The sequence below is a fragment of the Drosophila miranda genome, chromosome 3, assembly GCF_003369915.1.
Source record: "Drosophila miranda strain MSH22 chromosome 3, D.miranda_PacBio2.1, whole genome shotgun sequence".
Classification (NCBI taxonomy): domain Eukaryota; kingdom Metazoa; phylum Arthropoda; class Insecta; order Diptera; family Drosophilidae; genus Drosophila; species Drosophila miranda.
In genome coordinates this window covers 25,084,555-25,096,936 of record NC_046676.1, presented here as the reverse complement: position 1 = coordinate 25,096,936, position 12,382 = coordinate 25,084,555, and the positions used below count along the sequence as shown (strand labels likewise).

Here is a 12,382-nt window from a genome sequence, read left to right as displayed (position 1 = left end):
AGTCTCTGAGCACTAGGCTCTCATAGGGACGGACAGACGGACAGAGGGACGGACGAAAAGACGGACAGACAGACATGGCTCTCTCGACTCAGCTATTGATGCTAATCAAGAATATATGGGTCGAAAACGCTTTATTCTGGAAGTTACACACATCCACTTTCACCACAAATGTAATATACCCTATATTCATTTTGAGTAGCGGGCATAAAAAGCTAGATTTTTCGCTGGACACATTTATTATATTATATCTCGTTTTAAAACGCAGTACAAATGGACTTTTTTCAGAAAAATTAATAAAGTGAATTCTGGGCCACTATATCGGTACTATTGCGAGCTTCTCATTCCGATTTCTGGGCATCTAGATCCTCACTGGTTGGACATTCTCCTTCTAAATTCTTTCTGGATAGTGGATTAGTTTTTTGACTTTCTTCCAATTTCTGGCTAGATAGTAGATTATTGGTGGGAGCAGGATTGTTGAACAGCTTTATGACGCGCGCGATCCACTCTGCATGACTGACCACACCTGTGTAGACAGAAGGGCCGACACAGTTCCGGGTGGTGTAGCTGGCAATCCCGAACTGGACGTAGCGCTCCAGGCCCTGATACTTTACCACTCTACCCAAGGGCCCGCCGGAGTCACCGTTGCAGAGGTTGCCAGTGCGGTGTCCGGCACAGAACTGATTCGTTGCCAGCGATACTCTGAATTGGTCATTGCACACGTTCCGACGGTACCGGTCCAAGGTGATTGTCTGAAGAACGGCGCTGGTGCTACCACTTCTGGTTTTGCCCCAGCCAGTGGCAGTGAACCAGGAGAGTGTCTCCACCGCAGGGGTCACCCTCGGATCCATGATCAGACAGATTGGTCGAATGTGCACTGCAAAAAAGATCGCAGCGTCAATTCTGGATCTTTGCTTGTGGAGGTGCTTGTTTACTTTTGAACTGGACCTTTCGCGCCAGTCGCAGCAGTCCTATATCGTTCGGATGCACATTTTTGTTGTAAAAACGATTTTTGATGGCCATATCAACGTCATACTCTTCAGCTGGAGGAAGGCAACCCGCTTCTGCTTCCGAGCAGTCAGTACTTGTCCTTCTGTTGTAGTCTCCCAGGCGAACCTTTCTGTTTAAACGAAATCCTATATGTACTCCTATATCTAGCTATGGCTACTTACAGCGCTTCTCTATCACGAATGCAATGCGCAGCAGTCAGCACGAACTCTGTAAAGGAACCCAAGTGTTATTCTAGCGCAAAAAGTGCCAAGCTTCCAAATACGAACGATTATGAATGAGCGTCCCGGAACACACAAAGTCCGGAGACGTATGCAAATATGCCATCCAGGGACTCGAAGTTATTTCCGCATTAGAGCCGTCAATTATTTTCGGCTTCAGCAAATTTTCCGATCCTGCGCGAACACCGCAGTTCTGCTCCAGAAATTGTGCAGATCCCGACTGGCAAACGATCAAGCAAGCGAATATTGATATACTCGCTACTAGGTTCTTCATTGCGATTGAGCGAATCGGGGAACACTGATGTCTAGCCAGGAGGGGCGCTCATATTAATACTAATCAGAACAGACACCTAGCTATCACTGAATTCCCAGAAAACTCTGGTTTCCTACGAAAAATGTTATGGCTTTTCTTGAGCATTAGGTCAGATTTTGATCTTACAAAATGAGCACCAAATTCTCTCGACAATAAAAGCTAAAGATAATAATAGAAAAGTTGCTATTTGATTCCAATTAAATAAATCCAATAATTCAAATTTTAGTGTCCAATTAACCAGAATTCGGTAACCAAAAAGATCAAGCAGGGGCAGATTGTGTTCTTTCCCCAAAAAAAGAGAAATTTCAGCCAAGTGCAATTTTAATGATTATGGTTCTCATAAAGCTCCTATTACGATACGGATCAAGGCCTTAAACAGTTCCACGAAATCCCTTTCCTTTGATCCCTACTGCCCCACGCCATTGTTAAAATTTATGCCACAAAAACCATTGGCATCTCAGTTTAAAAAAAATCGATGCCTATTGCTGTGATTAGGTTTTTAAAACTGAAAAGTCTAGTACATATGTAACATATATAGTTTTTTTTTTGTTTTATTTAACTTTGAATAAGATCTAGATCTCGTCTTCTCGCACGACGCGCTGGATCCAATCTGCATGGTATAAAACATCTGTGTAGATACCCGGACCATCGCAATTCGCGCTGCCATAACTGACAATTCCGACCTGAACGTAGCGGTTCTGGGTTCCATTCAAAAATGTTATCAATGGGCCGCCAGAGTCCCCGTTGCATGTGTCGCCTTGCCGGTGTCCTGCACAGATCTGGCTCTGTAGCAGTGTCTGCCGAAATTTGCGATTGCATTTGCTCCGGTCGAGCCGGTTGATGGTTATTCTCTGAAGTATTCGGCTTGTCTTACCGCTGTCGGTCACACCCCATCCAGTGGCAGTAAATGACTCAATTGCCTCTACCGACGACCGCAATTCTGGGTCAACGAACACACAGATCGGTCTAATGTGGACTGCGGGAGAGGAGTTTTTGATTATTGAAAGCATTTATATTGTATAGCATAGCCCACCTTTATATTCCACATCCGTGGTCAATCGGAGCAGACCTATGTCATGCCTTCCCAGTCGCATAGAGAAGAGACGATTCCTAAAGGCCGTTTCCACAGAATATTCTTCATGGGGCGGAAGACATTGCGAATCGCTGCAGTCAGAAGTACTAGAGACATCGAACTCTCCTAGGCGAACCTTTCTGTACAACAAAAACATTTCAATGTTTCAACTATAATTTCAAGGAAAGTACTTACAGTGGCATTTTGCGAGAGATACAATGCGCTGCTGTCAGAACGAACCCTGTAAAAAAACAAAATGTATCTTCCAAAATGGATTATTACTGTTTAACGACTTACGTTTGTGGATAAGCGTTCCGCCACATACGAAAGCTGAGGACGTATACAAATATGCCATCCACGGATTGGCGGCTATTGCTGCATCTGTGCCCCCCTTTATTCTAAATGTAAAATGATGAGGAACGACACCGCAGTCTGGCTGTAGAAATTGTCCAGATCCCGAATGACAAAGGATCAGGCAAGCGAGCACAGCAACAGCAGCTAATGTGATCTTCATTTCAAGGCAATGAACTGGGACACACTGATGTCTACTAAGTCGTGTTGGGCACTTATATACACCAAGGGGATGCCTATGCCGCTAATCAGCATTTTATTTATTTATTATTATTTATTTTGAATTTTTAGTTCCTTAGAACTGATACCACGGATTGTGTATGTGTTGTCACTTGTACATATACGAATAATTGGTATACCCTATCTGAAGGTATAGAAGCGGATCCGGGAATTAGATACAGGTCAATGATTGTGAGTTCTATATAAATTCGATAATTTATTCTGCAATTCTAGTTCTTCTGTTAATAATTTTCACATTTTGCTTAGTTACGTTATATCATATTTTTCTCAAAATAAAAACAAAATAAAAAAAAGGAAGTAAAGTAAATGAATGGTTTCTTTACTTGATATGTCATTGTTAGGTCATCCCACAGTTTGAATATCACTACTTTTGACAGGTTAGTCTTCAGGGTTCTTAACCTTATGCCGTTCTATTAATTTTGTTCGGTCGCCCAGTGTCCAACAAATGGCGGATCTGGCGTTTGATCACCTTGTTGGGGTGATTGCTGAACTCAATATTCTTTAAAAGAGTGCTTTTTAAAATATATGCTTTACCAGTGCACTGGTAGGGCCAATTGATGCCGTGCACGTACAAGTGGTTGCTCCGATTGCCGACACGGTTGAAATATTTTCCGCAGATGTAGCAGCCGTAGGGCTTGTGGCCCATGTGAAGGATAACACGTCAGTCTCACCTGAGTGAGTCTCCGTCCCGTCGAGATGCATCCACTCTGCTCCACGCTCTGCCTGAGGTTCTGGTTCGTGGTGATTGACTCGACCAATTCCTGTTAGGAGACATTATCGGCGAATGAGCCCCAGTCTACGAAAGCCACCTTCTTCGTTTTCTTTGTAAAATTCAATCAAATAATTCCTTATTTTTTTTGTTTTGTTTGTTTGCATTCGAGGCAGTAAATTTTTACAATGGGTAGCACTGTCAGTTAGGGATAGTGAAATATTTTCAGTCGCATCACTAACAATGCATTATATAGATGTGGCAGTTCATACAAACGAACTTTCTGGATTTGATCCCCAGGGTCTTCGGCTCTGGAGTTCGGCTAGTTAGTATGATTATATGATTTTTTCGATTGGTTCTGTTTTCTCTTTTGGATTTGCATTTTGAATATTAGGTTATAGAACTGCTGGCATTTGTGGACTATTTCATTTTCGGCTTCTGGGCTTACATACCCTTTACTTTTTGAACCATGTAAAAGGGAAAAACAGACCACATATCAAATACCAATTCCTTATCTGCATGAAATCAGAACGATCAGGATTGTTTTTCTTTTTCCAGAAACCATTTTAAACATTTCAGTTTAATGATCTGTGCAGTGCTTAATCGGATTATAGCATCTGCAAGTGTACATACATATGTACATATGTGTATTTGTCCCAAAGCCCAAAGAATTTGTTCATTCGCCAATTGTCCGAACATGAAGCTGGTGGCGATGCATCCCTGACGCTAAGCCAAGGATCACGTTTTAATTGGCTTTCTTATGGGATGGTAATGGTAAAGAAAAAGGAATAAATCTTCCAAGTGTACATAAAAGCGAGGGTACACAAATTGTTATTTATATAATATTTTTAAATTCAAATTTGGCCGTAACTGGCTAGTACTGGAAACCGCCAAATCACTGCCTGTCGAAAGGCTCACTGCTACAGAACGCGCAGCTGCAGGAAGTCTAAAGGTGTGTGTGACGTAGACAGGGTAGCTTTCTATTAGTCGCTTGTCAGGCAGCGATAGGTGGCGTCAAACCTATCGAATTTTAAATAAAATAATACTTTGCATACTAAATGTTTTTGATTTATTTTTCAAAAATCAACAATTATGTTCAACTGTTTAACTTTATTAAGTGCTGTACAGATTAAGTTAATTCAATATACGATAATATGAGGTCAGAATTTCAAGTGTGTCTACTTAGACACAAACTAAATAAATAAACACATTCAGACTGGAGAGACTTAGGTGGTACACGGAAAAGTGCGGCATCCTCCATAAATTATGTACATTAATTGAACGACATTTGTGTCTATAAATAGGTGGTGTGTGAATCAGGGAAATTCACTGTGTGAGCCATTAGTAATGTCGCACTGGCCGCAACCGGTTAATCTCTACAGCTTTTACTATCCGAAGCAGTAGGTGAGCGCAATCACGATCAGCGCGGCTATCCGGAAACGGACTGTGAACTGTAGATTACGCTTTAATTGCACTTAACCTAAGCTTATTACAAGTAAAATTAAGTAATCTGGGCCATACGGCGACGGGCCTAGTCGGGGCTATTGCATGGCGTGCCGCGGGTGGATGTAGTGGGAGCCGGAGTCGTCGTTGTCCTGGTGGATGACACTCATCAGGATCAGCAGACTGCCAGCAGCGAGGGCCCGCAAAATCAGGCCGACGGCGCGATGCTGGTGAGATCTGATCGATGTGAACATTTTCAGAGTATTTTGCTGGGGCTACGGGTTTTAAGCTGTACCGGCACGATCGGGCTGAGGCTTAGAATGAGACTGAACGCCGATGAACACTCGCGCCTACTATTTATTGCACTGTTAGCGTTCTCGTCTCGATGTGTTTTCCCCGAGGGAATACTGTTCGAGAATGTGTAGATTCCCAGTCGGGGCTATGGTATTGCCCCGTTCGATCCCGCTGTCGTCATCAAGTGATTGACATGGCATCGATAAGAGGTAGACCTCTTCATCTCGCCATCTCATTGCAGTTTTTAAAAATGCTTCACGAATTGGGAGTACGAGGAGTCTTTATAATCTTTCAGCTGATCCCATTGCTCCCGTGGATCTACTTCTGTGGAGTGGGTGAAGGTCGTTGGCCATTTCTTTGGGGTATAATGGTGTATAAATAATGCGCAGTGTGTGCTAAATTTTGGCATCCATCAACCCCTCCTACGTGCGTCGACTCTCAAAGCAGCCACAATTACTGCGAATGCTGCGCATTTTTTGTGGAAGAATCGCAGAAAGTTTGCTGCCGATGCTGTCATCCGCTGAAAGAGCCCTGATCTTCTTCCAAACTCCACTCCAGCAATGCAACTGCAGCACGGACTAGACGGGGCACAGGTTTGACTGTAGAAATCTGAAGCAATCGAATCAGTTGGCGATGGCTCTTGGGGGGAGAATGTATGAACTTCTGCTTACCGCACGTAGCGCTGGAACTTTGGACTCCTCGACAGTTGGGTGCAGCGGCGCCAGAGGCTTCTTGCGATGTGTATGGAATGCCTGGCCCAGGTCGGGTTAAGGCGCTGCAAGAGCGGCATCTTTCGGCAAGGTAGCGACTCGAACTGAAAATGAACGGCTAGCGCAGGCCTTCTTCAGGTAGGTTTTCATTTAGCGACAGCCCCAGCCCTATGCAGTTGCAGCTGCCCTCTGTCCCGCCACGCCACAGCTGCATAGCTGCTATACAATACACATAGGGATGCTCTTGGGTAAGGGCTGTACAATGATCTATAATATGGTGGGAACTCGTAGAACAAAGATGTTCTTTACAGAAGAGCGTGCGATGAATAGAGACGGAGATTCTCTCTAAGAATCGCTATCATCCGCTGATACGAGTGCATATACTAGTATATAACATTATATAGTACATATGTCATACAGTCGGGACTGATTGGTGCTCAGTCCGAACGTAGCTTCTAAAGGAGAATGACGGGGCTACAGCTGTTGGGGATATGTCTGTGTCTGGTGTCGGTGTCGTTGGTGCATTTTGGAGCAGGCGGAGAATGTCTGTCGATGGTCTGGAAGTGGGCTACTGGTGAAAAGGAACTCATGCCGACTCCCCGTTCTTGCAGATCCCTCATTCTGCACAACCTTTGAGGACAAGCCTGGCTGGTGTAAGCACTTCGGAGAATGTGCCTACTTCAGGGATCTTGTTACGAAAATTAAGAAAGGATTACCGCTAACTGAGGAGGAAACGAGGATCAAGGAAAACGCTGGCTGCTCAACCAAAAAGGTAAGTCACATGATGATCTCTTTGGAATGTGCACTCAACGATCCGTAGACATTCGTCTGCTGCGAAGAGCACGTGAACGGAACGGGACTGGAGCTGCTACAGCAGTCTGAGGAGGCATGCGGCAAGTTCTTGAGACTCAAGGTGCTTGGCGGCAGCGAAATCAAGATGGGATCGAGACCTTGGATGGCTCTGCTCAAGTATGATGCTACAGAACCCGGCACCCAGGGAAGGGGCCAATTTCAGTGTGGTGCCACGCTTATCACGAAACGTAAGTAGAATTTCCTGCATCGCTGAAAGAATCGTTTCACTGGTCCTAACTCTCCTCCCACAAGCAGGCTTCGTCCTAACCGCCGCTCACTGCATGATCAATGGATTCCCGTAAGTGAATTTCAGCCTCTGTCCAACCATTCAACCAATCATTTAAGTCTGATCTCTGAGCAGCGTGGCAGTGAGGCTTGGAGAGCACAATATTACCTCTGAGGTGGACTGCAGGATTGTGGACTCGAAGACAAGTTGTCAGCTGCCCTACGAGGACATTGGCATCGAAAAGATCATCCCGCACGAGGGATACTCGAGATTCACCCAAAAGAATGATATAGCCCTCGTCAAGCTGGTGAGGGACGTGGTGTTTAAGGGTAAGCGCTTCCTCCACGTGGAAATCATATATCATGTCGTAACGTGGGATTTTCTATGGCCAGATCACATCAATCCCATATGCCTGCCACTCTACGTAGAGCTGCAAAAGAGTATCCTGGAGACGAAAGTTATGCGAGTGACGGGCTGGGGCAGACAGACGGCCCATGGAAATGATTCCGATGTTCCCATGGAGGCTGGGGTCTCCCGCCTGCCCCTCGCCAGCTGCACCACTATGCAGAACAGATCCATCGCCAAGAACCAGATCTGCGTCAGCGCCTCCCTCCAGGACAGCTGCAAGGGCGACTCTGGAGGCCCGTTGCTCTTCAACTTCTGGTACAAGAAGAGCAAACAGCGCTTTGTGCAGATCGGCATCGTGAGCTACGGCCCCGAAAACTGTGGCCACAAGGAGTTGGGAGAGACGGGGGAGGGTCAGACATCAGTCTACACGGACGTCACCAGATTCATTCCCTGGATCACCCGGACTGTGGCCCAGTAGCAGGAGTAGCGCCCAGATGTAGTATATAATTGCATAAATATATGAAATAAGATTGGGTACACAGAGTTATCTTGCTTAGTGAATATAAATAATTTAGATCCGACTAATTGGGCATCTAATGCTTAAAATTAAACCGCCTCCGTCGTATCACGATTAATGATGGCCTCCACGATCTGGGTGAGGCGCTGGGCTCTCGTCAGCTTCCACGATACACAGGACAGGGATGTGATGAAGAAACCAATGCCTAAGCAACCGATGGATACATTAGGACGGGATGGGGTGGGATGGAATGGAATGGAATGCAAGGGGATGCAGCACTTACCCATTAGCAATATGGCCTCGGAGGTCTCGTCCTGCCAGGCTTTGGAGACGACGCAGAGCAGAATGAAGCCGCTCAGCAGGCAGAAAGAGCCGACGACTACGGCCAAGGTGATCAAAATGATGACGGGATCGTTCAGAGTCCTGTAGGCGAACAGCGTGTGGCACAAAGATCTCTTGCGTGGAAGTGGCGACATATACACATCCCCACTGAGTCGGAAGAGGCGGAAGATGGTTTAATTAGTTCTAGACAGGGAGAGAGGGTCTTGGGTAAACTGCGATACGAACCAGGCTTGGGCGTAGTTCGGAAGAATGGGAATAGCTCTGCACTCCATCGCGCACGTCGATACACTGAATGGAAGCCCTTTGTCCGTTCGATTGGGCTCTTCCTCTTTTGGGTGGCTGCCTGGCCCTGGCACTATTTTCTATATATAGCTCCATCAGCTGACGAACGCAGACGCGTGTCTGCCGCTCTAGAATCGGAGTCGCAGTCGCAGACGGAATCGGTGTTGGGGTTGGGGTTGCATTGTGGATGCGACTCGTTTTTTTTTTTTTATTTATAGCCGCAAAGGAAGTGCTGCGCTCTAACGGAACTAGACAGATGCGTAGTTCTCAGATCATCTCCGGGCGTGAAAACCACAACGGATTTATATCTATTTATATCGTTCAATTGGGAAGAGTTCAATGCTCTCAAACAATGGAAAACGGTAAGGCAAGGAACGTAGGAACGAAGGATGAAGGTAGAAAGAAGCCGGAGTCGGATTGTAATACAATAAATCAACTTCATTGCATTGCTTGCTAAGAACATGAGAGCAGGGGCTCTAACAAGTGAAAATCATTAACTTGATGCCACAAAGTTCACGTTTCGCATGTGCCCAGGTAGCGTTGACAACCGCCACGCACAACTCCCTCAGTATCCTATTCCACTCGTATCCCACTCTGGTCTCACATCAGCCTCAACCTCTTGGTAGTTATATAAATACTTCAAGGTGGCGTGGCGTGGCTGCATTCAAGCGAAACGCAAATTATGCAAAATAACGATGTCAAAGTTTCAATATAATGAAGCCAGGCAGGATGGTAGGATAGGAAACCCCTGACGTGGATGGGCACCCGGCAGATAGAGGCAAGTTTCATCGTCAAGCCAATGCCCTGATCGATGGGTGTGCTACAATGGATCTCGGTCTTTGTTCGAGAGAGGCTTATCTGGGAGACTGAGACTGCTATCGCCGGGGTAATTTAAATGAACAGGGCTATGATTATACGGATTCTACGGGCACTCAATCATTGTGGGAATGATTGCTGGAATGGACTTGTAGGTCATCACCCTAACTCAGTATTGGCAGACATAAAAGTCCAATCGAAGGCGTCGCCATAAACAATTATCAACTTTGTTGCACATTACTGCCACATGGGTGGTGGCACAAGCAGAGAGAGAGAGAAAGGAGTCACCCGCAGGACCTGGCGACAGGTCCTGCTCCTTGCTCTTGGGCGATAGCAGCGTGTTGTTCTCGCCTTGGTTACATTGTAAAACGTTTTATTGTCGCCGGCATCTGGCGACGATTTGTTGGTAACGTACCTCCATCAACCCCCGTTCCCAGACGCTATCCCCGTCCCCCTCCTCCTCCTCCATCCCCTCGCCACGTACCCTCACTAGAGGTGAGAGCCAGCGGCACGAAACGACGAAACCCACTCCTGACGACAACTGTTATGCTTATCGGATGCTTTGTGAATAAGAATTCGAATGCGGATGCGGATTCGGTCAACGTTGGGTGCTGGGTTTTGGGGTCCCGTGTCCTGGGGAGCTGAGGCAAATTGCCGTTGATTGTCGGGCCCAGGCGTGGCAGCGTAAATAACAGAGAACCAAGGTGCCAACTGCTTCAAAGCCAGTCACAAAAGTTTGCCAACAACATTAGATAGAGAGGCCAGAGAGTGGAGGGGAGTGGGGTGCGGATCTAGACCTGGGTCTAAAGCAATGGTAAACTTCAGGGCCGATTACATTGGGGCAGGCAGGGTGAAATCTTATCGCCGCACAAGAACTCGTTTCATTTTAGTGCCGCAATCAGCGCTGCTCACTTGCAACTGCCCTGGCATGACAAATATTTTACTTTTACTCTTTCGCTGTCCGCTCCGCTTCGGGTCTTCTTTTATGCGTTGGCTCCATTTCTGGCTCTGTCTCAGCGCTAAATTTCCTTCTCCCGCCTGAGCTCTCTAATGCGATGCGAAAGTGTGCCAAAGTCGCTGACAACGAAATCAAAAACAGCGCCTGAGACACACCCGGAGCCGGGATAGGGGGGAGGAAGTCCGGCAAAAGGCTGCAGAAAGTTAAAATTAAATTAGCGTTTTTTCAGACTTTGCAGGGTTGCAAGGTAGCAACCCATCCTTTGGGATATCCTTGGGTCGATCCACGGCCAGAATGGGTAACAAGGTATTCGCCTCCTTGGGCCCGCTTTCTGTCACTGGCTGCTACTTAGCCAAATTAAAATTGCAGAGCAAAGCACTTTCTGCACCCTTTCTAGGAGTCCAGATTCTTGGTCTAAAGGCGGGACAGGCAGGATTGGATGTTTGATATGGGATATCCAGCTCCTGGATGGGCAGCCAATCAGTTTAGGATTCCAGTAGAGCATTGCTACTTCGGGTTTTCCGTTTTTTATCCCTGCTGTCCTCTTAGCATCTCGCATTTATGCTTGTTTAAGCAAATGCTTGTTATCGTCCGGATCCGTGTCCTGGTCCGAGTCCGCGCTCAAATCCAGTCTAAAGGATAATGCGCGTAATTGTTGTCCGTGCCCGGAAATTGGCATAAGGAATGGAATGGAGCAGACCGGAGTGCTTATGGCCAACACCATTCGTATTTGCATGGAAAACATTAAAAGTCGCCAGAGAAGCACCTCCTCGGCGACGGTAATTAAATTTGAGCCTGTGCCATAAACACAATCTGGAATCCGATGCTCGAGTAAACATCCGGATTAGCGCAAATTCCGCACATACATATACATATGTACATATATCTCTGGCTTTTAAATGCGTATGCAGTGGTAAGTGGAATGAATGGCAGCAGATGACTGCTGGATGACTTTTTCAAATCGATTCCCACAAGCGTCAACTTTCACTCTCTCTCTCTCTCTCTCTCTCTCTCTCTGCCATACTCACACACACACACTCTCGACCCACATCCGCATCTGACAGTGCCAATAGTAGTGCTGCCAAGAGATGGCTCCGTCATCGTTGCGTGAGGCCAGAGCAAACATGCGAGCCACGTCGAGTGGCATCAAGTGCACGTTATCCTATATCGATGTGGCCATATGGTCAGTGGCTTCTCACTGATCTGAAGGATCAGGCACTGTATCCTCTAAGCTTAAACTTTCATTAAAATCTGGCGGTTGTTTGAACAACGTTAAAGCACCGTGTTGGCCTCACATCGCTTTAGTCTGCCTGCAAAATTGACATATAAGTGGCTTTTCGGTATGTGTCTGTCACATGACTAGCAGGGAATATCAAAAATATTGCCATAAAATGTGCCAGAACAAGCCCGGAATATACCACCAGCAATGCAGATGCAGGTACTCGTACGAGGAGCATCTTTCGGATAGACAGACAGCCAGAGTTTGGCATCTTGACTGACGCCGTTTGACGCAAGGGAGGAAGGAAGGGAGGCACGGCGATGGGGTTGTGCCCAGAGACACAGTAATGAAAAATATTTCCATATTGCAAATAAAGTCATCCTGTCTTCGTGGCAGCCCCTAAACCTATTTCTTAACCCTTATAGTATTGCCTTGTAGTCGGAGCGGCAGCCGGAGAAGGGAGA

The 12,382-nt window shown here is 46.3% G+C and overlaps 4 protein-coding genes across 7 annotated transcripts; 1 reads left to right on the top strand and 3 right to left on the bottom strand.

The window, feature by feature from the left end:
- Nucleotides 1–56: 56 nt before the first annotated feature.
- On the bottom strand, nucleotides 57–1,976 carry LOC108160473 (serine protease grass-like). Its single transcript, XM_017294493.2, has 4 exons — nucleotides 1,275–1,976; nucleotides 1,170–1,215; nucleotides 933–1,117; nucleotides 57–874 (listed from the first exon to the last, which is right to left on the bottom strand). Exons 1-4 carry the CDS (start codon nucleotides 1,498–1,500, stop codon nucleotides 339–341), a joined length of 993 nt encoding a protein of 330 aa, XP_017149982.1. The 5' UTR covers nucleotides 1,501–1,976; the 3' UTR covers nucleotides 57–338.
- Nucleotides 1,977–2,082: 106 nt separating this feature from the next.
- LOC108160474 (serine protease grass-like) lies at nucleotides 2,083–3,211 on the bottom strand. The gene is made up of 4 exons (XM_017294494.2): nucleotides 2,909–3,211; nucleotides 2,807–2,852; nucleotides 2,573–2,751; nucleotides 2,083–2,515 (listed from the first exon to the last, which is right to left on the bottom strand). Exons 1-4 carry the CDS (start codon nucleotides 3,123–3,125, stop codon nucleotides 2,112–2,114), a joined length of 846 nt encoding a protein of 281 aa, XP_017149983.1. The 5' UTR covers nucleotides 3,126–3,211; the 3' UTR covers nucleotides 2,083–2,111.
- A 1,789-nt stretch (nucleotides 3,212–5,000) lies between these two features.
- Nucleotides 5,001–9,005, bottom strand: LOC108160476. Of its 2 annotated transcripts, XM_033391663.1 has the most exons (4): nucleotides 8,869–9,005; nucleotides 8,585–8,790; nucleotides 6,320–6,476; nucleotides 5,001–6,257 (listed from the first exon to the last, which is right to left on the bottom strand). In XM_033391663.1, exons 1-4 carry the CDS (start codon nucleotides 8,913–8,915, stop codon nucleotides 6,227–6,229), a joined length of 441 nt encoding a protein of 146 aa, XP_033247554.1. In that variant the 5' UTR covers nucleotides 8,916–9,005; the 3' UTR covers nucleotides 5,001–6,226. The 2 variants fall into 2 exon arrangements, with proteins under 2 accessions (XP_033247554.1, XP_033247555.1); XM_033391664.1 differs by lacking the exons at nucleotides 5,001–6,257; nucleotides 6,320–6,476 and adding an exon at nucleotides 8,269–8,506 and having other exon boundaries at nucleotides 8,869–8,979.
- On the top strand, nucleotides 6,788–8,327 carry LOC108160471 (serine protease grass-like). Of its 3 annotated transcripts, none has more exons than XM_017294488.2 (6): nucleotides 6,788–6,902; nucleotides 6,970–7,130; nucleotides 7,179–7,398; nucleotides 7,463–7,508; nucleotides 7,572–7,765; nucleotides 7,829–8,327. In XM_017294488.2, exons 1-6 carry the CDS (start codon nucleotides 6,824–6,826, stop codon nucleotides 8,260–8,262), a joined length of 1,134 nt encoding a protein of 377 aa, XP_017149977.1. In that variant the 5' UTR covers nucleotides 6,788–6,823; the 3' UTR covers nucleotides 8,263–8,327. The 3 variants fall into 3 exon arrangements, with proteins under 3 accessions (XP_017149977.1, XP_017149978.1, XP_017149979.1); XM_017294489.2 differs by having other exon boundaries at nucleotides 6,789–6,902; nucleotides 7,466–7,508; XM_017294490.2 differs by having other exon boundaries at nucleotides 6,828–6,913.
- Nucleotides 9,006–12,382: the final 3,377 nt, after the last annotated feature.

Coding starts and splice junctions, on each gene's coding strand:
- LOC108160473 (XM_017294493.2), bottom strand. CDS start 1,500: ATGAAGAACCTAGTAGCGAGTATATCAATATTCGCTTGCTTGATCGTT. Junction 1,216..1,274: donor CGGGACGCTCATTCATAATC/GTTCGTATTTGG, acceptor GTTCCTTTACAG/AGTTCGTGCTGACTGCTGCG. Junction 1,118..1,169: donor ATTCGTGATAGAGAAGCGCT/GTAAGTAGCCAT, acceptor TCGTTTAAACAG/AAAGGTTCGCCTGGGAGACT.
- LOC108160474 (XM_017294494.2), bottom strand. CDS start 3,125: ATGAAGATCACATTAGCTGCTGTTGCTGTGCTCGCTTGCCTGATCCTT. Junction 2,853..2,908: donor CGGAACGCTTATCCACAAAC/GTAAGTCGTTAA, acceptor GTTTTTTTACAG/GGTTCGTTCTGACAGCAGCG. Junction 2,516..2,572: donor CACGGATGTGGAATATAAAG/GTGGGCTATGCT, acceptor CCTCTCCCGCAG/TCCACATTAGACCGATCTGT.
- LOC108160471 (XM_017294488.2), top strand. CDS start 6,824: ATGACGGGGCTACAGCTGTTGGGGATATGTCTGTGTCTGGTGTCGGTG. Junction 7,399..7,462: donor TGCCACGCTTATCACGAAAC/GTAAGTAGAATT, acceptor TCCTCCCACAAG/CAGGCTTCGTCCTAACCGCC. Junction 7,509..7,571: donor TGCATGATCAATGGATTCCC/GTAAGTGAATTT, acceptor ATCTCTGAGCAG/CGTGGCAGTGAGGCTTGGAG.
- LOC108160476 (XM_033391663.1), bottom strand. CDS start 8,915: ATGGAGTGCAGAGCTATTCCCATTCTTCCGAACTACGCCCAAGCCTG. Junction 6,477..8,584: donor CGAGGCCATATTGCTAATGG/GTAAGTGCTGCA, acceptor GGCCTGCGCTAG/CCGTTCATTTTCAGTTCGAG. Junction 6,258..6,319: donor AAGTTCCAGCGCTACGTGCG/GTAAGCAGAAGT, acceptor CGATTGCTTCAG/ATTTCTACAGTCAAACCTGT.